Raw genomic sequence first — 24,139 nt, forward strand, 5'->3', positions numbered from 1 at the left:
AACTTGAAAAAATTAGTTAGGCGATTATTTTAACAGGGTGACGATATGAAATAAAATGCCTCTTTCCTTCTAGCTACTTTGGTTGTCTTGACGGTTTGCTCTAAAATTCTGAAATTACCCACAGTACATGAATGCGGCCCGGGACGGGCATCGTGGCGGGGGGCGGGGCTATGCAGATGAGGGAGCCGCTGAGTGAATAGACGCTCCCGGCTTCTGTAAGCGGAGCGGGGACACTTGCTCTGGAGAGACGAACCGAAGAGAGTGGACACCGCTGCAGACAAACAGATCACTTTCACTCGACCCCACAACATCGCAACATGTCTTCAAAGTGCCCCAAGTGTGAGAAGACGGTGTATTTCGGTGAGTGATGCCCGCTTTGTTTGGTCCGGGCTTTTGAAATTACTTTTGTGTCATGATGTTGATGCCGACTCCTGACAGGGGATCGATCTTTTTAGGGACAACGTGTTTTTAACGTCCTTAATTTACATATTTCACGAATAGTATGCCTATTGGGATATAAAGCAGTTAATTCCCATTCATTGAAACAGGCATACGCGTCACACATCTGTAATTAAACGATGTAAAATTACAGAACTCACATTTACTAAAAATGCCTATTTTTCTAATGGAGTTCTGAATGTATGCACTTTTGCCTACCTCTGTATTTTATCAATATATCAACATACAGTAGGATATTTTAAGTATGTATGTGGAGTATGTTTGACGATAGCCTGATATGATTCTTAATAGGCTTTTATCTTAAATGGTGGGAAAAATGTAAACCATTCCTATATTTCCCAAAGGAATTCCTCAATGAAGTAAAGTTCATCCATGCATTCTTTAGATTAGACATTTTCTTTTTGGGAAAGAGTTGCTGGCAATGTAAATGATTCACAGGGACAAACTTTGGGAAAACCAAAACCTGGCGAAGCAAATGGGTCAACAAAAGCCCTAAGAGGGAAAATACTTTAACAAATTTATTATTTTTATATAATCATAAATGTACTCTCTCGATATATGTATATATATAATAGCTATCAGATGATTTTCATTTGCGTAAGAGAAAAAAATGCAGTGTCTGCACTGAGTTCAACTGAATAAATGATTTATCTTATTTTGACACAGATCTGTGCCATTTTTAATTTGTTGTATTTGGTGAGCATCCAAGCCTGACAGTTGGCTTTGGAGGGCGGCTGAACGAGGCCCTTGCCAAGAGTGCAGAAATGCCATATGCTGAGATTGCCCACTCATGTAGGAACACGGCAACATCATGCTGCGTCAGTGAGATGAAAACATGTAAACATGCGTCTTTTGCACCATTGTAAACAAAGATGGGAAAACAAAACACCCACATGGGCAAAGAGTTGCACTTAGTCGAAGCCCTGGCATCTTATACTCACTATAACAGATGTTTACAGTGGAAGAAATATACACAGATAAGGGCAGAGCAGAGGATTAAAGGAGCTTAGGTCATGAAGATAAACAAAAATTAACATGACTGCTTTAAATCCGAAGCTGCACATGATGCACTTTGCTCTGTGTGTTTTAGGGAACATGCTGCTGTCCTGTTGGACCTTGAGTAATCCTATGTTTATGTTTGGCCGCATGCTGGGAACACAAAACAAATTTTTCGTTCTTCGGGGCTGATCTTTTCTACACTTCGCAGCACACATTGGAGCTGTCACGGGGGTCAAAATCAATTATGTGAGTGGATGGAAGTCCTCTTATGTAACAGGAGTGGCAGCAAAACACCACAGCTGCTGCTCATCCTATGGGTCCCGAGAGTCACTGACATGGAATAAATATCTGTGCAAATAAGATTTAAATTTCCTCCAATACAGATTTTATGCATGTCTGAGTATTCATTTGCGCCGTAGCCTTAATTCGCTGCAGCGAGTGAGTCACTGCTCCACTGTGATGTATGTTGTTTTTTTATGTAACGTCCTAAGATCCATCCTCGTGGAGTTATTTTTGGTCGGGGTGTGTCTTATTGGGTGGAGAGTGCCCGGGGCTGAGGCGACAGAAAGGATGATGAACAGCTAGTAGGAGCAGTCATGGGTGGAATTAGCGGCACTTGTCAAAACAAGGAGGATGGAGGATGTGAAGGGAGGTTGTTAATGACAATATTAAAGTTTCAGTCTTTGCAAGGGAGGCTGTGAAACCTATGACAAGGCATGGGAGAGGTCAGGGTGGGAGCAAAGTCCTGCCTGTGCTGCTGCTGCTGCTGCTGCCCACGGCCTGAAGCATCAACATGATGTCAGTGGTGTATTTCAGATACTGTAGAATGAGCTCAGCAGCAGCTCCACCTACATACATCCTCCTCTCAGATACTTGGCTCTCTAGAGATGCCAGAAATCCTGTGTTGAGGTGAATTTTCAGGGCTGCAGAACAGCTAAAGTTGCATGATTGAGGGTGTAAAGTGGGGAAAAAAATCCCCAGCTTCTGATCTACACCAGGACATGTGTTATTGATAGAGAAAATTGTCTATTTCCCGTCCTTTTTTTTTTCATCTTGTGGTGGTTGGTGGTGTAGCTGTGCAGAGCAGTGATTGGCCCACCCCGCAGTTACCCACCTGGTCCTCCAGCTGGTGTTGCCCAATATTGGATCTAGCAGGCAAAGGTTTTCAACACTTAACTCTCCTCTTCTTAACTTCTGGAAAAAAAAGAAAAGAAGAAAAGAAAAGTTATTTCACGTGGCAGCGGTGAGCCACAGTCTGGGTTTGAAATTCTTTTGGTTTTGGGGAAATGTTTTTTTATTTTTTTTATTATTTTCCATTCATTAAAGTAACAAACAGCTGTTTTATGGTGGCAGTGTTTCAATTTCACTGCTGCTAAAGGCAAGTGTTGACTACTGCTGCCGTTCTCTTTGCTTGTGGAGCTGTAAAACCTTAAAGGGACAGTTTACCTCAAAAGCAAACATTTCTATTTTTCTCTTACCTAGTGCTGTTTATCAATCTAGAATGTTTTGGTGAGTGTTGAAGGTGTCAGCTGTATAATGATGTCACTCGGCCTTCAGTCAAGCATCAAAAAACGACGTTATAAAAACTCAACAGCAATGTCTCCTGTCATCATTACCCGGTTACTCAAGATAATCCACAGAGCTTGTTGTTTAGGATTTTCTTTCTACTCAGTTACTTTTTACTTTAGCTAACCTATACCTATAGCTCCCCTAGCCCCATCAGTTATGTCAATGCAATACAATGCAGCTCAAACAGAAGAGGTCGATCGGGGTCGGGATCACCAGAAGCTCCAAGATACTTAAGTCACGTTAAGATATTAACGCAATTTTAAACATTTTGCGCGATGCTGAATATTTCTATAACATATTGTATATTGCAACATTTTACCATTTTTCAAATGTATGTCCCCAGAGGAAAATTTTGTTAAAATCTCCTTTACCTAGTAAAATGTTTTTAGTCCGTTCGCTTCATGTCAGTCATTTTTATTACTGCAAAACTAGATTAAGTCGACAGACCAGCACTCATAAAAAGAGTCATAAACGTGCATGTACCTGACAAACTGAATTGTTTGTATCACAGTCTACACATAGTCCAACCGAATGCAAATTAATGCAAACATGTGTTGATGAGTTAAGAGGTTTTTTTAAACAATGCAACTTTTAAAAAAAAGTTATGCAGCTCCTTCAGCAAAAAATAAATTACAATTGAATTTAAATAAAACCTCTACTCGGTGCCTTCTAGTGGACTTAAAAAGCATTGATTTTTATGATTCTAGCACCACAAACTTGAATTTGAATCTGAAACAATAACTATTTATAATATTGTTACTTTGCGGCCTCGTTTTGATTTGATACTGTATTGCTTCACAAAATATCGAGGTACAATGCTGATTGATTTTTGTTCCGCCACCGCTACAACATTAATGTCAACATCTCACGTTGACGTGAGCACATGTATAACTTCCTTCTGTGGTGTTATACGGATGGTGGGTGTAGTTTGGTAGAAACAAAATAGTTCCCAAATGCAACTGCGCACAACACAGTCTGTGGATTATCTTGAGTAACTGGGTCATGATTTCTGGAAAGAGACATTGCAGTTGAGTTTTTTAAATGCATTTTCTTGGTCCTTTGAGCACCATGAGCACAGTGCCATATAGTCCCATTATATTTAAGAGAAGGCAGACTCTCTACGGCCAATATCTCCAACATTCTGCAGCTCACACCAAAACAATCCAGATCAATAAATGGCACTACAGGTAAGAGAAAAAATATGCGCGTTTGGTTTTGTGGTAAACTGTCTCTTTAAGGAACCCGCCACTTGTTCCTGGTGTTACAAGAATGTTCATCTTACTTTTTAATTGTAGTCTTTGCTGAATTCAAACTCCCAGCGTTCACATTGCGGCCTCACATCTGTTAGTTCCTGTGGTACAGAGATGCTTAGAATACACCAGGGACTATTGGCTGACATGTGACGAGCCCTAGTGGAAATACATTGTTAGCGTGTGATCGAGTCCATGTGGGACACAACACAGCATGGCTCACTAAGTCTCTCTCAGCTCCAGACCAAAATTCAGCTGAGCGATCCAGCCCCGACTCTTGTGCATGACAAATTGGAGCAATGCATCTTTGTGCAGCTAAGTGAATAAACGAGAAACTAATGGCGCTCTGATGCGAGTTTCTCTTTCTCCCCCTTTCATTCACCAATTCCTCTCTCTTTCCTCCTCTTTAGTCACTTGCTCTCCCCTCGGGCCCTGAATTCCTCTTCCCCAACTGGGGGAAATGGGGTGAGATGGCTCGCCTTTATTTAAACGGGAGACTCTCAAAGTGCCTCATGCATTATAATGAGAAGCGACATCTCTATTCACACAAAGCTCTTTCTGTCTCCGCGCACGTTTGTTGCTTCCAGCCAGGCGGAATACCTTCGTCCTCTCAGCCCGACGATACGTTTCCCACACACCTCTTTTTATCCAGCTTTTACCCCAAACATCCACACAATACCTGTTTTTTTCCCTTCCCCTCTCTTCTGTCAATGCTAGAGTACCCTGCTTTCCACTTGGCTGCCCAGTAGGCTGTGTGAATGTGCCTTGTCAGTTATGTAACATCATTTCTTGAGTCGTTGCCTCCCGCTCGCTGCCATTGCATAACCTGCCAGCTACTGTGCACCAGTCAATGAAGGTCCTTTTTCTCTGCCTTTTTGAGGCACAAATATGATCCCCCCCTAATGGAGATGGCATTAAGCTCGGTGCTGAAAGTCGGCCCTACCCCCCTCCTCCTCCAACACAGGTGAAACTGTTCCACCTTGCAGCAGAATGACCTGTTGCATAACAGCAGAGGCATAGAGGAGCAAAGTTGTCTATAGTTCATCCAAATGTCTCACACTCATTTTTGATTCTTTTTTTTTTTTTACAGCTGAAAGTTTTTCCTGGAAGCCTTTTGGACAAAACCATAAATCTTATTAAAGAGGTGGATGTAGCTTCCAGGTCTGAAAAGTGAAGCCAATTCAAAGATCATAAATAACCTGCATTCCCACTAATGGCCAGCAGGGGGCGACTCCACTGTTTGCAAAAAGAATTGTATAGATGTCAATGAGAATATGAACCTACTTTTAACTTGATTTATTCTCTCAGTTAACATTTTTCTAATTTCTTTATGGTCTCAACTCTGGTTTCAAGTTTTTTATAATACAGCGTGATTTTCATTTTGTAAATTTTGGTCACATTTAGAGTAAAATAGTCGATAAAGCAGGATATGTCTTAGGGATGGGAATAATTAACTGATGATCGATTAATGGTCATTAAGAATTTGGTCAATCACGTGGAATTTTTAATCGACCTGTGTATTTATTAATTTAAATTTTTATCTCTGACGGTGTATCAGCACTCACTGAACTGAAACGCAGCCGATTGTTCAGTTCTGCGGCCATATAGATAAAGATACAGTTTGCAAACTGAAAGTTGCAGTTACAATGATAAAAAACAAAAGTATTAATTTGAGCAAAACTAGCTTACTGTATCAAACCTTGCTAGCATGAATTACCAGGTTTAATTTTATCCAAAACTTATTTAAACACAAAACAAACTTAAAAATGAAAGATTACTGTGAAAACTAACCTCATGCCTCTACGGGGGCTAAAACATAACAACATTGAACTCCTTGACGTTATCTTTACAGGATCACCTCACAAGTTAGTTTAACGATCAACAGGATCCAGTCTCTTTTCGTCCTTTCAAAATAAAAGGGTTCGTTATCAAAACAGGCTTTTGCATAGTACTGTACATATATCTTTTATTTTGCCCATGTATGCATGCAGCGATTAATCGATCATCAACGTTATAGATAATCGACTTGGCAGGTTTTCTTCTAAACGTCCATCCCTAGTATGTGTGGCCTATCTTGTAATTGACTTGTCAATAAGGATGGAGGCGCAGCAATGTGTTTCCACGGCGCTGTTTGCATTGATTAGCTGTGAACTTGATTTTTGCTTACCTCGAGTTATGAGAGCTGACTTTGTTAACAGCGACTTCACACAGTGTTACCAGAAGCCAGGTGAATTCAGGTTGCCTGTATAGGTTTGCGTGTGTAGTGTCCTCGGGTTCTCCATCAGATCTACCTATTTTGTATAAATGGTCACGTCTGGCTTCAAAAACCAGGATGGAAATGGCCAAAACAACTCAAAAAACATCTAAAAATTGTGGTCCACAAACCAATGGATGACGTCATTGTGGTTACATTCACTTTTATACAGTCTTTGGACAAAACACAACAAATCATATGATTTTGATCAGATGGCAAATCACAAAAAAGATGAGATAAATTAGAATTGTGTGGTCTGGTGGCAGCTAGCAAGGATTCTTGCTTGTAAACACAAACAATATACTTTCTAAAAAAAATCTTAAAATAAAATTGAGCACACCCAACAAAGCCTTAACCCTAATAGAGTTCCAGTTACATAACATCCAGTTGTAAGTAGTTAAAAAAATATAATATAACAGCAATGCAGACTTTTGTTATCAATGCCAGTATTCTCTGTCGACCGCACCTAATTTTACCATCCTGCTCTCACTCAAATGATATTTGATTTGCCGTCTACTGACTGCCTCAATCATTGTGAATGTAGCAAAACAATAGCCGAGATTTCATCCCCCGCTGGAGTACAAGGCACAGCGTCATTCAACAATTTTAAACTTGAACAGATAATTATAGATTATTTAATTTATCAACAGTAGCTCAAACTTTGAACAAAAAGTGACAGCCCTCCCCCACGCACAAGTGATTCACAGAAAACAATGCATCCACTTAGTGGACATTATGCACCAGACAAAAGCTACTACATGCATTTCACATGATGTGGCAGGCAACATTAGATTTCATTAGTTCGGTATCACTGTTTTCTCTTCTTTTGTTGTGCTGTTCTTTATTAAAACACTTCTACATGAATACTCTTCTGTAAACAGATACATGAGTTTCTCTTGTAGCTGAAGTAATCAATACAGTTCCGTATTATTAAAAAGACACAGGCCAGCACCACATGTAACCACACATGTTGACTGGAACCTTACAGATTATAACTTTAACTCTTCATTCGACTATTCTTTTTACACTTTCAAAGGAAAATAATCCACTTGTACCATGTGCTCATGTAGACACGGTGCATTTTATTATGCCTCTTTACTGGTTTCAGATGATTTCACTCAAAGAATTTGAAGCATTTATACATTTTGTCATATGATGTCTTCCCCCTCAAGGGCTGATTATCCAATTACATAGCTCACATCTGAAGGTGCCATGCTACTGATACCGTCCTGCTTCCTCTTTTGAAGACATGGTCCACTACTCTGTAATCTACTCATGCAGACTAGATCTTTTTGAAGTCCCTGTAGCCGGGACACAGTGTCCTGGCTGGTTAGAGATGAGATGCAGTGTGGGGCAAAGCGGGCCCAGAGGTTCATTCAGGGAGGGACTGTGGAGAGGGTGCTTTGCCTGCGGCTCCTCTGACCAGCGCAGACAGGATGTGAGTTAACTGCAGCCCATTTACGTCAGCCAGCAGGATTCACGAGGTCGGCCTCTTTTATTCGCAGAGGGAGAGGGGGGAGAAAGGGAGAAAGCCCGGGGAGGAAACCTCGCCTTGGCTGAGGCGACGGACGACCTCCAGAGTTAAGTTTTGCTCCAGGGTTGCATCAGCCACAGGGATCCAAATACATGTTTCCTACTCGCTCTTTAGCATCAGTCCCCACCCTGCACACACAGCCGCTGTGTGCACCACAGCACATACTGACCCTAAAAAAAAAAAAATCAATTCTAATGTTTAACACACCACTGCCAGGGTCAACCTCACTTCTGTTCCCTCACAACAAGCAGAGGATGCTCTTTTAAAACTTTTCTAGTATTATAGGGAATTTAAGAGGCATTTGTGATGCTGTGAAACAAAAAAATGAGTTGCATACTTGAGTTAATTTATGTTATGTATGTGACTTCAGTACATGACAATTAGTCCAATCTATCAACTCAATTTGTCACATGAAGTCATACAAGGTACAGTTTCAGTGAGTTAGTGAACTTATGTATGCAAGTTAAAATGAGTCAACTCTGACTTTTGGTTTCACACCACAGGGCACATACAGCTGTCTCCTGTGTGCCTGTGTTTGTTTGACCTGTTCATCCAACCTGACCTCCTCCTTACCCTTTATTAGAGGTGGGAATCACCAGAGGCTGCACAATATGATTTTATCCTGATACTTGAGTCACGATACGATATTATGCGATTTGAATCATTTTGCGATATGCGATTTAACTGCATTTTGTGTCCACAAAATTAAATTCAATCAGGATTTGTTTTGTCAAACAAGAGAAAAATCTCAGTTTTGAATTGGGAGGCAGCCATGTATGTAAAGAGGAGGCTATTTTCATTGAGATTGCATAATGTCAGAGGTCAAATGACCGCTTTGAAAATCACCGTGAAACATAAAAAAAAAAGCCTTACTTTGCATCGTTAGTTCGACAATTTCCCGACACGATATCCTGACGCACTTTAGATTCCTCAGATCTTCTAGTTTCATATGATACCAGTATCTCCAGTATATTCCTAAAAGTTAGCCTCTGGATCGGAGAAAACAATGGGTCGTTGGAACGCTAAATATCGATACTTGGCGGCCATGAATCGATATAATATTGCCACGCAAAATATTGCGATACTATGCTGTGTTGATTTTCCCCACCTCTACTCTTTATACTATGTCACCTGACTTCCTTCTATAATTACTTCAGCCACAGAAGGTTGTCACCTAACAATAAACATTAATATTGGTCATAATTAGCTTCTTGCACAGTCACCCACCCCCGCCCCCCCCCCTTTTTTGTTTACTGTCTGAAAATAGTGTGCACACCAAATAATGAGGATCAATCATTTTAAATCACCATATCAAGAAAATTTAAATGCGATTATTCTTATTTTAGGTTTAATTTTATAAACCTATTACTCAGACATTCAACTAATCATTCTGAAACTGAGCGCACATTGTCCCCACAGTCCATAAAAGACACTGTTGTAGGTCGAGTAGTTTGAAGGACTTTTCAACTTGTGCATTAAACAAAGTCCCTTCCCCTGGTGAGGTTGAATGCCCCTGTGTGGCCTGACTGAATGGCAATTGTCTTTAAGTTGAGTGAAAGGTCACAAGTCCTTGAGGGTGTTTGTACTCCAGAGAACAGAACTAAGAGAGGATGCAGAAGAAGGAAACACAGGCTGCTTGTTTTTTCCTTACATTTCTCTTGAGATATGAGCAGTCCTTTTCTTTTTTTTTAACTAAATGTGCCTACCATATTTGGGTCCTGCTTTGCCCTCTGGGCCTCCAGTCAGTCAGGTGTATGGTGTTTATTAGGACGTGCAGTTATCACGCGGCTGTGAATAAAACCTAAAACAGAAAAACACCCGCATGGACTCAGCTGTCGCTGATGGATGAAGCGAATGAGAACGACAGGATGGGGAGAGGTTTGTGTGTGTGTGTGTGTGTGTGTGTGTGTGTGTGTGTGTGTGTGTGTGTGTGTGTTGGTGGGTTTGTGAGTGTGTTTTGGATGGGTTTATTGTCGGAAGGGCTGAACAGATGGGTCCAACGTTACCAGAGGGTGCAACAGAACAGAATCCAGTCAACCGTGATTCAGAGATGTTTACAATAACAATGGTTACATCATGAACATTACGACACTTAATTTGGCGCAAAAATGGTCATATGTTCGTGATATAACATCATCTGTGACAAAGATTGAGAATATAGCTATAAACTGTACATTTTTATATAAATGAGGTCTTCGATGCTCCATTAAAGTGTTTCAACTATTTACATTTCTCTTGAAGCGGATTAAAAACAAGACACAGCATCCTTGTTGCTGATGTTATCTCCTGCAGCACGCCAAACGCATTAGATGTCCCCCCGATCGAATTATTGAGTGATAAAAGAGCACCCATATGACATTTCAGAGCCCAACCCCCCCTGGCGGACATTCCTGCCACGTTGCATGCTGGGAGCTCAGCTGTATAAATGTTGCTCAGTGCTCGTCCTAGAGCTTGTTTTGACGTTTTCTAAGTCAGACAGAAAGGATGAATTTCCTCCTGACCCCAGGGGTGAATTTCAGTCCATGATCAGCTGATGTTTGGGTGCAGCTGCCTTGTCGCTGTTGACAATTAAGCAGCCATAATTAAGTGATTTGGGGGAAATTGGCCGTTAATGTTTCTGCTCTGAACACAGCCTTGTTAAAGTTTTGTTGCCTAATGTTCTGTCCAATTACAGGGTGTTCTGTAGACTCATGCTGCTCCTCTCTCAGGCTGTCTGCACACGGAGCATGATTGGTTTCACTCCTAATATGATCTGAGGTGTAAGTGAATCATGTCACAGAAATAACTAAATAAATTGAATTATAACCGGCTTGATGTTATCTGATGTACCCCGATCTATCTTAACAAGCAGAGTGGATACTTGTACTGGAATATCACGAGTCATTAGTTTGCAAAGAAACTATTTCATGTTGAATTGAAGTTTTCACCTTTTTCATTAGATGTCTTATGACTCTAATGTCCCATGAATAAAGTTAAACCCAATAAAGGATTTCTCATGATGACTGCCAATACGTAATGCTTTTGTGTTGGCTTTTAATCAAGCAGCAACCCCAGCGTCTGAAAAGTGAAGCCAATGTCGAAGTGCCTTAAACCTGCATTCTTGTTAATGACCAGCAGGGGGCGCCTTCACCGGTTGCAAAAAGAAGTCAGATTGCATAAAAATCTATGAGAAACTAATCCTACTTCTCACTTGATTCATTACCTCCATAAACATCCATAAAACAATCAGAATGCATAACTTTAAAGCAAGTCAAAGCTCGTCGTCCACAAACCACAAGTGACGTCACGGTGGCACCATGCTTGTTTGATATAGTCCAATAATCTTAGTCCTCATACATATAAGGGTTGCCACCTCTCAGTCTACTAAAAAGAGGTTTTTATGACTTATTTCCAAGAAACGTATAAGAACATCTCTGCTAAATACAAGATTGAAAGTGGTGTTTATCCCTGATTATCACAGAAGAAACTCAGTTTTACAGAACATTTAAATCAACTCAAGATTAGTCGATAAAATTGTCATGTTAGTTGAAATAATTTCTTTAGTCAAGGACAGCCATAATACATATTTCTCTAATGACTGATATCATGGATAATATGTCATTAAAACCATGGGAAAAACTACATCGTTCAAAAAAAAATACGAGCAAAGGAGGGAAAACATTGCTTTCTCATTAGTTATAGTATTTTACCGATGTTTAAAGTATTGGTGTAAGATACATTATGGCTGTATTTAGTGTGGATACATCTGAACTTATTAAATCAGAAAGCCACTGACGATTTAAATGATTTTTCCATTTACGTAAAAGCACCTTGAGTTCTGAGTGGCACAAAGTGCTGTGTTTAGATGAGATATTGCCCCTTAATTTCCTGCCAGTTTGAAGCCAGTGGCAGCACTAACGCTGTCGTAATGTTGTTTTCGTTGGGCGTCAAGTCAATCTTTTTTTTTTTTTTTTTTGCACTTTGAGCCTGTTTGGTAATTTCCTGGCTCCAAATCAACCTAACTGTGCTGAGGTGGGTGGAGTGCCACAGCTGGGGTTGTGTTTATGCACATCAGGTGGTGCGGTCTGCACAGTTTCCACATGAAATTGTGCTTAAATGTTTCTTTAGTTTACATCTTCGTTACCAGCGTTTTTTGTAGCTTGACTGACGTGCACACACAAACCACTTCATAATCAATAAAAATACTTTCAAGCCTCCTTTGCTTTGATTAATGTTCAGTTACATTAGTGAAACAGTCGTTGGTAAATACTGAGGCTAAATCAGAGAGAAGAGGAGTCAGCAGCAGGCTGTCTCACTGATTTAAACCATATTGACAATGCAATCAGAGAAGCCGACCGCAGACTGAAGAGCTTAGACCAGGAATTTACAAATGAAGTTAAGCAGCTTACAGTGATGCAGGTATCATATGGTTAGGCTGATGACCTTTGACCTCTGACCAGCACACCGTTTTCATTTTTTCCTGATCCTCCCACCTGGAGCTCAGTGTTCCTGCAGGAGCATCATCTGCCAGTCAAAACTTTATATGGTGGAATCAATGTAAAAAAAGTCCCACAAATCTAGATGTTTTCTGGATCTCATGTATGGATCCCCTTCCAATACGATTTTAATTTTGGACAGTCCCAAAAAATGTATGTGTGGTCTTCAATTTGTTTCCAGTCCCTCCAGCATAATTTTATGCAACGTTTTTTTTAAATTTGATACTATAAGGGGAGTCCTAAAATACCTAATTTACATGTCGGAATATTTTAACAAAAAACTAAATCTATTCAAAAGGGTGTTCTCTCTTTAAACACAAGTTAAATCTTTTTTGTCTGTTTGTCAGCAGGATTACGGTAAACCCAATGGTCATGAAACTTGGTGTGAGCGTGTAGAATAGACCAATGAACAACCCATTCAATTTTGTGAGGAACAGGATCATGGGACAGATACACTAATTTGGCCTTTGCAGAGGTCTGTGCTCTGTTAGTGCCCTTCTTAGAGGTGGGGGGAAAATTTGTTACCGCATAGTATTGGGATATTTTGCTTGGCAATATTATATTGATTCGTGGCTGCCAAGTATTGATATTTAGTGTTCTGATGGCCCGACTTTTTTCGCCGTTCTGGAGGCTTTATCGGGCTCACTTTTAGGAATATACTGGAGATACTGGTATCATATGTGCATCAGATTATCGTGTCGGGAAGTTGTTCAAATAACGCTGCAAAGTTAGGCAATTTTTTTATGTTTCAAGGTGATTTTCAAAGCAGTCATGTGACCTCTGACAAAACAATTCTTGATTGAATTTAATTTTGTGGACACAAAAATGCAGTTAAACAGTTGAATCGCAATATATTGTATCGCAATACTCACCATATCGCAAAATGCTTAAACTCGCAATAATATCGTATCGTGACTTAAGTATCGGGATAAAATTGTATCGTGGGGCCTCTGCTGATTCCCACCTCTACCTTCTAGTGTAATATTTTTTTCTTTTAAATGATAAAATCTTAATCCTTAATAAAACAGCCTCTTCTATTTTATATCTGTTCCAACCAATCAGGTCCAGTTTCATTATATTTTTATAAAAGTGAATTGATATAACCTCTTTTCCCCAAAGACATGATTTACTCAAATTTGTAGATGAAACAGTAATCATACTCATTTTAAACATAAAGCATTTGCTCTTTGCGATAAAGTCCCTCTGCTTATTGAAATTACTTAATTGGAGGTATGTCTTACAGAAGTCTCACAGCAAAAACAGATACAAATGTCAGGTGAAATGTTCTACAACAGTGATTTCCCAAAGCTCTCCCACTGTTTACGTTTAACCACAGGGGAATCCTTTGTTGTGTGCTTCTGACTGAGCCTGCCGTGAGAGAGAAAACAGATTGGCTAAAAGAGGATTTGGCACATCCTCATCGATGTTGACAATGTAAATGTGAATTTCCGGAGAGACTTCCCTGTGAACAGGAGCTTGTTTGTTTACACAAGTGGGTGCATTTACCCTCAGGTTGTTGCCGTAATGATGTAGAGGAAAAGGACTTGGTGGCATTTCAGCCGCTTCATTTGTGCCCACATGTTTACTATTTTGGGAGACGAAGAAGTGTCTGTCTGTCTGTCTGTCTGTCTGTCTGTCGGAGAGTTTTCTTTTTCACTTCTGCATAAAAATGTTTACCTAAATGTGTATTTTCAGGCTTTATCTCAGTGATACAGGCTATACAGTGTGAAGGATAATAAGGATAGAGGCTCAAACATCTGGGCCACCAGCAGATCCCCCTCCACCTCCCCCACTCTATAACTCCCACAACACATAATGCAGACAGACAGGCTCACCCCTCTTGCAATAACAACTGGCCTTTTAAAACAGGGAGCTGTTAAACAGTAGACTCTGTTACGACACACAGACAAGAGGAATGAGGACATACTTGCAAGGCTCTGACGTCTGTTCTCATTCATATGCTGACTTTACAAATCTCTCTGGAGGTATTTCTACTTTAAGTCTCTGACACACGACACATTCACTAATAGGCGAGGACACAGGCAGTATTTTAACACGATAAAGGTGTCAGGAGGTATATGGGTATCCTCAGATTTAGGAGGAAATAACTCACACACACTTCTACTCAAAAGCAGACAGGTTAAGCTCCTGCTTGTTCCATTTAAACGCTCTCTAAATATCATATGAAGGTGTTTTCCAGCCATCTGTGTTACTTTACAAATCAGTCATTCACATCCACTTCATGATGTCATGATTGGCGTGGAGGTGGGAAAGGAGCTGGGGTTTGAGCTTCTCTCTCGCTCTCTTTATTTAATTTGTCACTTTTCATGAGAACAACACTATAATGACTTTCAGGAGAGAGACTGTCTGAACATTTGTGCCATTACCCTTGGATTTAAACATTATCCTGGCTGTCACCCACTGACTTTTCACACCTCCTTCTAGTGTCTGATGGCACTTGGCCATAAAAAGTGGCCACCAAATATCCCCTGTAGGTGGATACTGACCTGTAAAGATTAATACATACTACAAAAGAGAAATTAGTTCTCTCTCCCAGGGCTGGGAGATTTGAATGAGACGTGTGCTGCAGTGTGAGGGCCCTGTGACGACTTCCTAGAAGTTCTGCAGTGGAGTTTCTCGTGAATTATGAAATGTCCCGACCAGAAAGAACTTTTTTCTTGTTCTTGCCACCTCGAGAACAAGAACAAATTTCTCTCTTCTTGTGGAGTATGTAAAGGGCTCAAGTTTTATCAGTTCTCTCTTGAGAATTAAGCCCCTTTCAGACTGCTGTTTCAAGCCACGATATTTACGCCTCTGTGATGTTTCGGACCAGGTGATCCCAGCTATGTACCACCTTCTGAGGTGGTTACTGAGGCGTTAAATTGGCAAGAATGTTCCAAGCGGGATCAATGTGACCAACACACTGGTAACAAGTAAGGAAGTGGACCGTCCCATCAGAAACACGGCTCTCACTTGAGTCCGACAGTAATCAAATCATGTTAAGGTAAATGCAGAACAGCTTTGCTGAGTCTGTAGAAACTCTACAGCGAGAAACAGCCCAACATGCATTTCTTCCACGATCGTTGTTTTTCCATGCACTTGCCGCTGCCGTTACTTATTGTAGACAAACCGCCGCTGCTCTGTTACACTGCACTACCGTCTCCTCCCACTTTTTCCCACAAAGCTGGGTTGCAGTGTGAATGGACGCCAATATTATGCCAACCCTAAGGCAAAATGCCGGCAGAGCTCGTTATGGCACTTTTTTGCAGAAACGCAGTATGAAAAAGGCTTTAGACTGCATGTCTTAATGACATTACCAGTCTATATGCCCAATAAAGGACAAACGTTACACGCTACAGTTCCATAAACATGCTGATTAGTTGGTGCTTTTTGTTTAACATGAATACAAAAACAGTGAACCGTACTTATATGTTGGGGCCACTTGGTTTCCAAAGTCTACTCAAACAACTTATCTGTTCCTTGTGCAGTCCAGTCTTATATGATCCTTTTCAAATTAAATAAGTGGTTATATATATTAATTCTGTTAATGTCTTTTCATTTATTCAAGTGTCACAGTAAAGGAATGCTGTGTTACGTTGAATTAAGCTGCCTTTTTCTATATTATTTTTAAACATATGTTTACATTTGAGCCCCCAAAATGTACTTTGGTGACCAAATTTAGGGGCTTGGTGTTTAAAGATAAAGTCTAGTCTGTCCCTGCAACTATATAAACACATTTGATTTATAATGTGGTCAGACAACATGTTTAATATACAACGTTCATAGTTGAAGCGCCGGTGATGTCGTCCTTTTAACTCTAGTGGTCGTGTCTGAAGGTTTTGTGGCCATCCTCTGATTTAAGAGCAGATAATTGATTTTTAAAGAATGATTTATTGTCTGCTTTTTACTTTGAATAACAGTATCTTTAAGAGTGATTTAACATTTCCTGCAGATTTTCTGTCCCAGTCAGCATTTCTCTGCTCTCAAGTGTTGATGGGAGGTCACACACTCCATCCCCAGCTATTCTCTAGGGCCTTGTTGTTGCACATTTGTCTCAGTGTTTCGGGACAGGGAGAACTGATTGGAGGGTAAACAGAAACCTCTGCAGGGAGTAGTCGGATCTCCTAAAGCAATCCTGAGAAGCATTTTCCTGCACATGACACCGATAACATCATTTTCACATCAAATTTACAATTGAAAGATGAGAATTAATTTGTTCAGCGGCAACGATCCATAAAAGGAACAACAGAGAAGAAAAGCTGCTGCCTTCTCTGGACCTATGGGAGGTTTAGTCAGCTGACACTCATGCAAAAGCAGCACTTAAAATCGTGTGTTTACCACAGATCTTAGTCAACCAAAACCAAACACCCAATTTGTCAACTAATTGACGAAAAGGGGCATCTACAATGTTTTTTATTTTTGGTGGTAGTTGGCATTGAAGATGAAAGTGTTGGGCTGTTTTTTTAAAGGTCTTATGGATCAGAAAAATGATGTCCCTACTTGAACGTTGCATTATTTCATGTGTCATTTTTTTGATATATTTAGTCTTACAGTTTGTTTTTTTGGACAAAATAGTAAGCTGTTCACCTTCAAATAGAACTGCAAGTCAACTAGTCAACTCATCGATTAGTTGTTTGACGATTAATTGATCATCTTAATAGTTGTTGATTTTTCTGTCAAAGTAATTCTTCATCCATTGTGTCATAAAATGCTGTTTTCAGCCATGAATATGGAGACTTCCTGTTTTATATCATAATAAAGTAAAACAACATTGGGTTTTGGACTAACAAGACATTTAAAGACAAACTCTTGAACTTTCAGGAACTAGGGTGGACATTTTACTGTATTTTCTGACTTTTTAGATCAAACCGCAGACTAATTGATCCTGACACTAATCGTTACTGCTCTAATGTCTGATTTACCTTCCTTCCTGACATGATGCTGATGCAGGAATTTGACAAAACCTTTCCAGGTTATGGTATGTATGGGAAAGCAGTGAGAGAGAGGAAGTCCTGGAGGAAGTAATCGTCTCTCTGTCTGCATACATGCTGTATGTTTGTGTGTTTTTGACTCTGGGTATGTAGGAAACAGACTCCAGTATCCGGCTATTTGTGCCCTGCCTTGATAAGAGAAGGTGTTTCCTCTGCTGCCTGCACGGCTCCTTGGGGCCCATTGTGTGCAAACAGCAGAGATTTATTATTGGAAAGGGTATAATTAGGGTCCCTCGCTTGTCTGGAGTCGGTCTGGGAGGAAAAAAGGGGACGGAAATGGGGTTGAAGGGCCGTCTGCAGCAGGATGGGTATACTGTAAACTGGGGGAGGGGTGTGTGTGTTTGGAGGGGTAACACAAAGGATCTGGGTTAGATGTGGGGACCCCCTGCTGCTCCAGCTGGACTGGGACTCACGCCACTGTCCGTCTACCACGCAATGACATCATCACCGCATCCTGTGGTGGTACACAGGCATTCCCAGTATCCCCCCCCTCCCATCCCCCCAGTCACTCCACTGGCACGATGACAGGATTTCCCCCAGCTACAGCACAAACTAATCGTTATTCTGCAGAGTGAAGCAATGAGGGGACGTCATTCTCCTCAGCGATGACTGATTTGAACAGCACATTATAACGCACACAATCGATGGCTGTTGTTCATAGTAACGTATATGAATGCTGCTTTATGTGAGCGTGTGCACTCACTTCTGTCTCTTGTCTTTTGTCTTTCATGTGCAGCTGAAAAGGTGTCATCACTGGGGAAGGACTGGCACAAGTTGTGTCTCAAGTGTGACCGCTGCAACAAGCTCCTGAATGCTGGAGGCCACGCTGAGGTCAGTGAGACGCCACAAGTAACAATATAATACTGTCCCGCTCACTGCTGGAATTAAATGCATCTGATATCAATCTAAGTAATCCAATTTTATGCCTTTATAAATCTACCACTACTTCATTTCAGGGTGAATTGTTGTACTGTTTACTCCATTACTGTGGATTTAATTCTAAAGCTTTAGTTACATTTTCAGATTGATATGATTAGTTAGCTCGTTAGCTCGTTAGCCCAACAAATCAAACTTGCACGCTAAGACCCTGTTTTCACAAGTGGACAGCTCTCAGTCTGTGTGTTCTCACCTGGCAGCAGCATGCGTCAAAAGCGTCTTCAGTCAGTGAGTTTACATGCACAGTTTAATCGAGCTATGCTTAAAAATCGATTTTTGGCGTCTAATCGGGCTTCTGTCCTTGTCCAAGTTTAAATGCAACTGAGAAAATCAAATAACTAGCCATGTGTCCACTAGGGGTAAAAGTGGCCACCGGGAAAGTCTCAGGCCACACCCTCTCAAAAGTCTGCTCACTCTGTGTGTCTCCATTACAAGTTAGCCCCGAGAGGGATTTACGAGACTCCGGAGGTGTAGTATGGTTTTCACATACATGGTGATCACATACGTGATGGATTAGCCACGGGAGACGCAACTGTGGCCACCGTTGCTAACTGTGCACAATGACAGCAGCTGATCATAAAGAAAGTAGCATGGCTAATTATGCATTTTCACATCCGATCTCAATGCATCCTGACAGTGTTTTCATCTGTATTTAGAGCTGTCCACTTGTGTTCGGATCACTCAAACCACATATTACTGCCAAAATGGAAACAGGGTCTAAGCCACCAATGTAGTATAACCAGCGCCATACAATGACTTTCCTTAGATCACAGTCTTTGCTGGTGTTTAATCAAGTATCACACCACACCAGGTTTCTGAAGCACATATTTAACTGAGTGATGCTCTGGCTGAGTGGACACTGCGGACATAATGATTTCAGTTGCATTTAAAATACAATTTGGTTATTGAAAATGTAATTATTGATTTCAAATGGCTCTTATAATATACACAATATTCTAATTGGACCTTATAGATTTAACTGTGTTTAAATTTTGCTCAATTTTGACTGTTTTCTGGGTGTTTTCTTGCTTTCAGACCAGTCAGATATAAGTCAGTCTTTGTTTAAACTTATATTCAAATGTCAGATATCACATCCCTACTCCTAAGAAATTTAATAGGGGCCTTGAAATTAAAATGTATTGATTAGCTCTTTAGTCCAGCAAAAATGCCCATTAAAGTCTCCCAAGGTGACGTCTTCAACTGGCTTGTTATGGTAAAGTCAAAAACACAAAGAGATACAATTTAAAGTGATTTACAGGTTCATCTTCTTACTTAAAGTCACTAAAACAGGGCTTTAAACAGTCTACCGATTGACAGTGTGAGTGAAGAGTGAAAAGTAAAAGCAGGGAGAGAGGAGATATGGGTTTTAACTCTGTAACTGGGGCAATGATATGGGCTCTCTGTGGCCTGTGTAGTAGCTGTGTTCACTAACATCGCCCGAGGTTCACTTCCCACTGAGGCCATTCATGCCAACATTATATGCACTCAGTGATGCTGTCAAGCGCTGCAGCTGAAAGTGTCGACCAAATGGCTCTTCTGAATTGACTTTATGGGCTTTTCTCTGTTAATGCACGTTCTATTTTAGTTACTTATGTTGTTTTTCTGTATTAAATATCAGTACAGACGTGGGTCAAAGGCCAACAAACCCCGTGCCATTGTTACTTCACAGTTCATTGACTGTTGTTGTGAAATCTAACAGGGGAAGCCAGTGCTGCCTGGTCATGTATTGACTTATTGACTCTACAGTGGATTCTTCAATGAAAAATGCTAACAATGTGGCATGTTTATGCTTTACGAAACTGTTTATAATGGGCTTTTTTCAGTGGTAAGAACCAGGTGAATTTATAGCTCTGTAACCTGAAACCGTATGCAAATGTAAGGGTTGCCACTTTTTAGTCAATAAGTTGACTTATCGATCGTTTTGGCCTCAGTCAACCAAGACTTCTTTCGTCGACTTTTTCTTTTTTTTTATGCTTTATTCATACTGAATTACTTATTTCCAAGAAACTTATGATCACATCTCTGGTAAACACAACATTTAAAGTGGTGCTTTTGCATGATTCTTTGTGCGTAAACTCAAGTAATCGATAAGTTGGCAAAATTGTGTTTGACATAGCCTACTCTAGTGCTCAAAAGTTTGGGGTCACCCAGAAAATGTCTGTTTTCATGAAAACATACTGTTTTATCATGAAATTAGTTACAAAATGAATCGCAAATATAACAAGGACATTGACAAGGGTAGAAATAATAATTTTAACCTGTACAATTGTACAACTTTACCTCTAGATACCCAGCTAACCTGAGGAAGGATCATTTTATTGCTTCTCAAATCAGCACAAAACAGTTTTCAGCTTTGCTAACATAATGCTCATGTGTTTTAATGATCAATGATTCAACACTAGAACGTAGATTAAGACAATGTGCCACTGGAGTGATGTTTGCTGACAATATATAACAGATATTTCATAAGAAAATCAGCCGTTTCCAGCTTTAATAGTTATTTGCCTAGACTGTATGTCTGTTGTTTTAATTTAGAAAAATTGTGCTTTTCTTTCAAAAATAAGGATATTTCTAAGTGACCCCAAACTTTTGAGCGGTAGTGTATGTGTAGTGTTGAGACACTTGGTGATTTAGTAATTACAAGCAGTGCTAGTTTGTGAACTACTGTAGCTGGCAAGCTAACCGCTAACATGCTAACCGCTAACATCATCTGAAAGGATTGTTAGTCGGTCACACTAGCTTAGGACTGCCACTAACTATTTTTCTATCACCTGATCTATTTTCTCACTAAATTGATTAATCTAAATCTAAAGTTTTCCTCCCCCAAAAAACTAACTTACCATTTAAGTTTTGTTTTATTTTGACAAACTGTCATATGTGATTTTATAATGTAACACAAAACAAAAAAGGATTTGCTTTTCAATGACACAGGGCAAGCCGAATGACTGAAAAATGTAAAACTAATTTTTAAAACTCAGATATGTTGATTCAAAAATATTGATGTTGACGCATTTTCAGTATAATCATCATCAGTTTACACAGACAAATCAGTTCATCCCAACAATAGCTGTTCAAGCTTCTATTTTCTCTGTCCGGTGTCCTTTAATCCCTCATGTTTGTTCATTCAGTGAAGAGGTTGAGCTAACAAGGTCACTAGCTCAGACGCTAACAGGACAATAAGCTAACACAGTTATTTTCTATGTTTTCGTGCTGTCAACTCTTCACTCGTCTCATAGCTGCCTGTAAACCATTCCTCTCTTTGGGAAAGTGTTTACTGCAAGAGAAAAGGTTAAATTAAAGTGAATCCTGCAACTCTGCTTATAATCAATGATAGCTTCCTCCAGCTCTCAGTCAGCAAAATGAAGAAGGTTTTTTATCAGCCAACAGTCAATGCGTCAAACTTCAGCAAATTTAAATTTGATGAAGACATTTTTCCATTTTAAAAGCTGGTTCTTTAGAGGAGAAGATGGTCTTGTCAGGTGTTTTTCAGCGGTTAGAGATATGAAGTTCTTTCCTTTCATTTTACGTCACAGAATTTGTGCATTTTTTATACAGGAAATTGCAGAGTGCATGCCCTTTTTCCTGCCTTGTTGTGTGTCTGTTTGCTTCTGTCAATGTGAGTCGTCCTTGTGGGAATTTTAACCCCCTTAGCCTTGCAGGATGAGTTGCCTTTTTCCTCTCTGTTGCATAATCACGCTGCAGTGTCACGTCTCCACCCGGATAGATCCTGATAGCTGCCTTTCATGACCCAGCCAACGGTTCAATTCTCACCCTCCCGCTCTCTCTATAAACGGCTGAGTCTCCCGCTCTTTTCTCAACACAAAAGAGGACGTGATCTCACCGTCTTTGTACACAAAAGCAATTTCCCCGCAGACCCCAAAGGATGCTGCTCTGCTGTTTAATCTCTGCATGATTACAGTAATGTAGTCACACAATCTCTCTGAGGCCCCGCGCTCTCTCCCGGCCCACCATCCTCCCTCTGTCTCTCTCCATGGACGGCATCCAAATCCCGCCCCAGGCTGCAGCGCCGTGCCACAAGCCTGACTTTAGTAGGCAAAAAAACTCAATACTCGATCATCGTCATGGAAACAGAGTGAGGCTGAGCGACCTTACATATTAAAAATAAATGAAAGCATGTAAAAGGACTGTGGTTTGGTTTGGGGAGGGTGTTTGATGTCGTCTCAGGCCTGGTATGCAAAAGGTGACGACCCTGAGAGAAATACCGACTGCTTCTTTAAAAGGAGTCTGGGGCAGGATGGAGCCCACTGTGGCCTGTCGTCTGAGGGCCGAATGAGGGCAGCAGCTCCCTGAGGCCGGTGGCAGAGAGCCAGGCTTAAAATGACAAGGTGACAAGTCTTCAGTGTTGACCCTGCAAGATCAGGATTGTATTAAATTGCAGACCCGGAGTTGTAACGCTGTCCAATCACAGCGTACAGACATTGGTGGAATCAGTGAAACTTAATCTCCAGTGATGAACATCCATAAATCCCAGCGGTCATGAAATTGTGTTTGAATTTCATCCCTTTTCTGTACTCTTTAGGAAACATCTGAGAGTTCACAAGATGATGACAAGGCTGGCTTAAATCACACTCAGAGCACCTTTTGCCAGGTCAATGGTGAATCCACTTGACCCTTAGACGGTCCAATTCCCTGCAGAGTGGGGATTGGAAGATGTTTGTTAATGAGGTTTGCTAATGAGGTTTATGGTGTAATGTGGAAACAACATGGACACCAAAAAGAAGATGTGTATTGTATTGCTCAGAGTGCTTAAACAACACAATGATAAGTGTTTCTAATACTAATACTACTTTAGCAATAAGAATGGATATGGTGAGTTATTAAATACGATTGGAATTAGATGTGGACACCACATGAATGCTACATCATTCATGTATCCGCCCTGTAATTCAGATCCTCTTCTTCCTTGGACCGTGCTGCCCTTCAAGGCTGTAGTACTTGAGTCTGGTTTGGGACCACTCTTTTGAAGTCATGCATTTGTTTTTAATCTCAGGCCTTGTTGGACTTGGAGTTTCTTGGGTTCGGCTACTGGTCGAGTTGTTCCTGACTGTTTACTTGGGATCAGTTTTACACATGTTGCATGTTTTGCTCATTCGACAAACATGATGTGTTAGATGTTAGAAGATAGATCCATTTATAAATACAGTGGTATGCAAAAGTTTGGGCATCCCTGACAATTTCCATTATTTTATGATCCATCAAAAAACTGATGGATACAGTAATATTTCAGTAGTGAAATTAGTTTTTTTGGATTAACAGAAGATGTACAATATGCATCAAAACAAAATTAGACAGGTGCAAAAATTTGGGCCGATCTTCTGTTAAGTTTCACTACTGAAATATTACTGTGTCCATCAGTGTATTGATAGATCAAAAATAAAGTTGCTGATCCAAACGCCTATTGATTTATAAACTAAAATAATGGGAATTGTCAGGGGTGCCCAAACTTTTGCAAACCACTATAGATTATTTCTGTCCAATCTAACTCCTTAGTGACTACATAAGCATTGGAATACACTATTGCCTTTGGACTTGGTCTTGACTTGATTAAGTTGGTATTAATCTTAATATTTTTCTTATTAAATCTGGTGTTATCAGAAACTTGTGACATCACTATAACTAATAACTGATGTCACAAGTTTCTGATTAAACCA

The 24,139-nt window shown here is 40.3% G+C and overlaps 1 protein-coding gene across 2 annotated transcripts in view; it reads left to right on the top strand.

Moving 5' to 3' along the window:
* The first annotated feature begins 206 nt into the window (after positions 1-206).
* The window catches only part of crip2 (cysteine-rich protein 2), a 30,953-nt gene continuing 7,020 nt past the window's right edge, over positions 207-24,139 (top strand). For both annotated transcript variants that reach the window (XM_059352548.1, XM_059352549.1), the window contains exons 1-2: positions 207-360; positions 18,268-18,362. In XM_059352548.1, the coding sequence (XP_059208531.1) occupies positions 318-360; positions 18,268-18,362 (138 nt within the window). In that variant the 5' untranslated portion in view covers positions 207-317. The remainder of the gene's footprint in view (positions 361-18,267; positions 18,363-24,139) is intronic.

This window comes from Centropristis striata, chromosome 16 (assembly GCF_030273125.1).
Source record: "Centropristis striata isolate RG_2023a ecotype Rhode Island chromosome 16, C.striata_1.0, whole genome shotgun sequence".
In the NCBI taxonomy this organism is placed as follows: Eukaryota; Metazoa; Chordata; class Actinopteri; order Perciformes; family Serranidae; genus Centropristis; species Centropristis striata.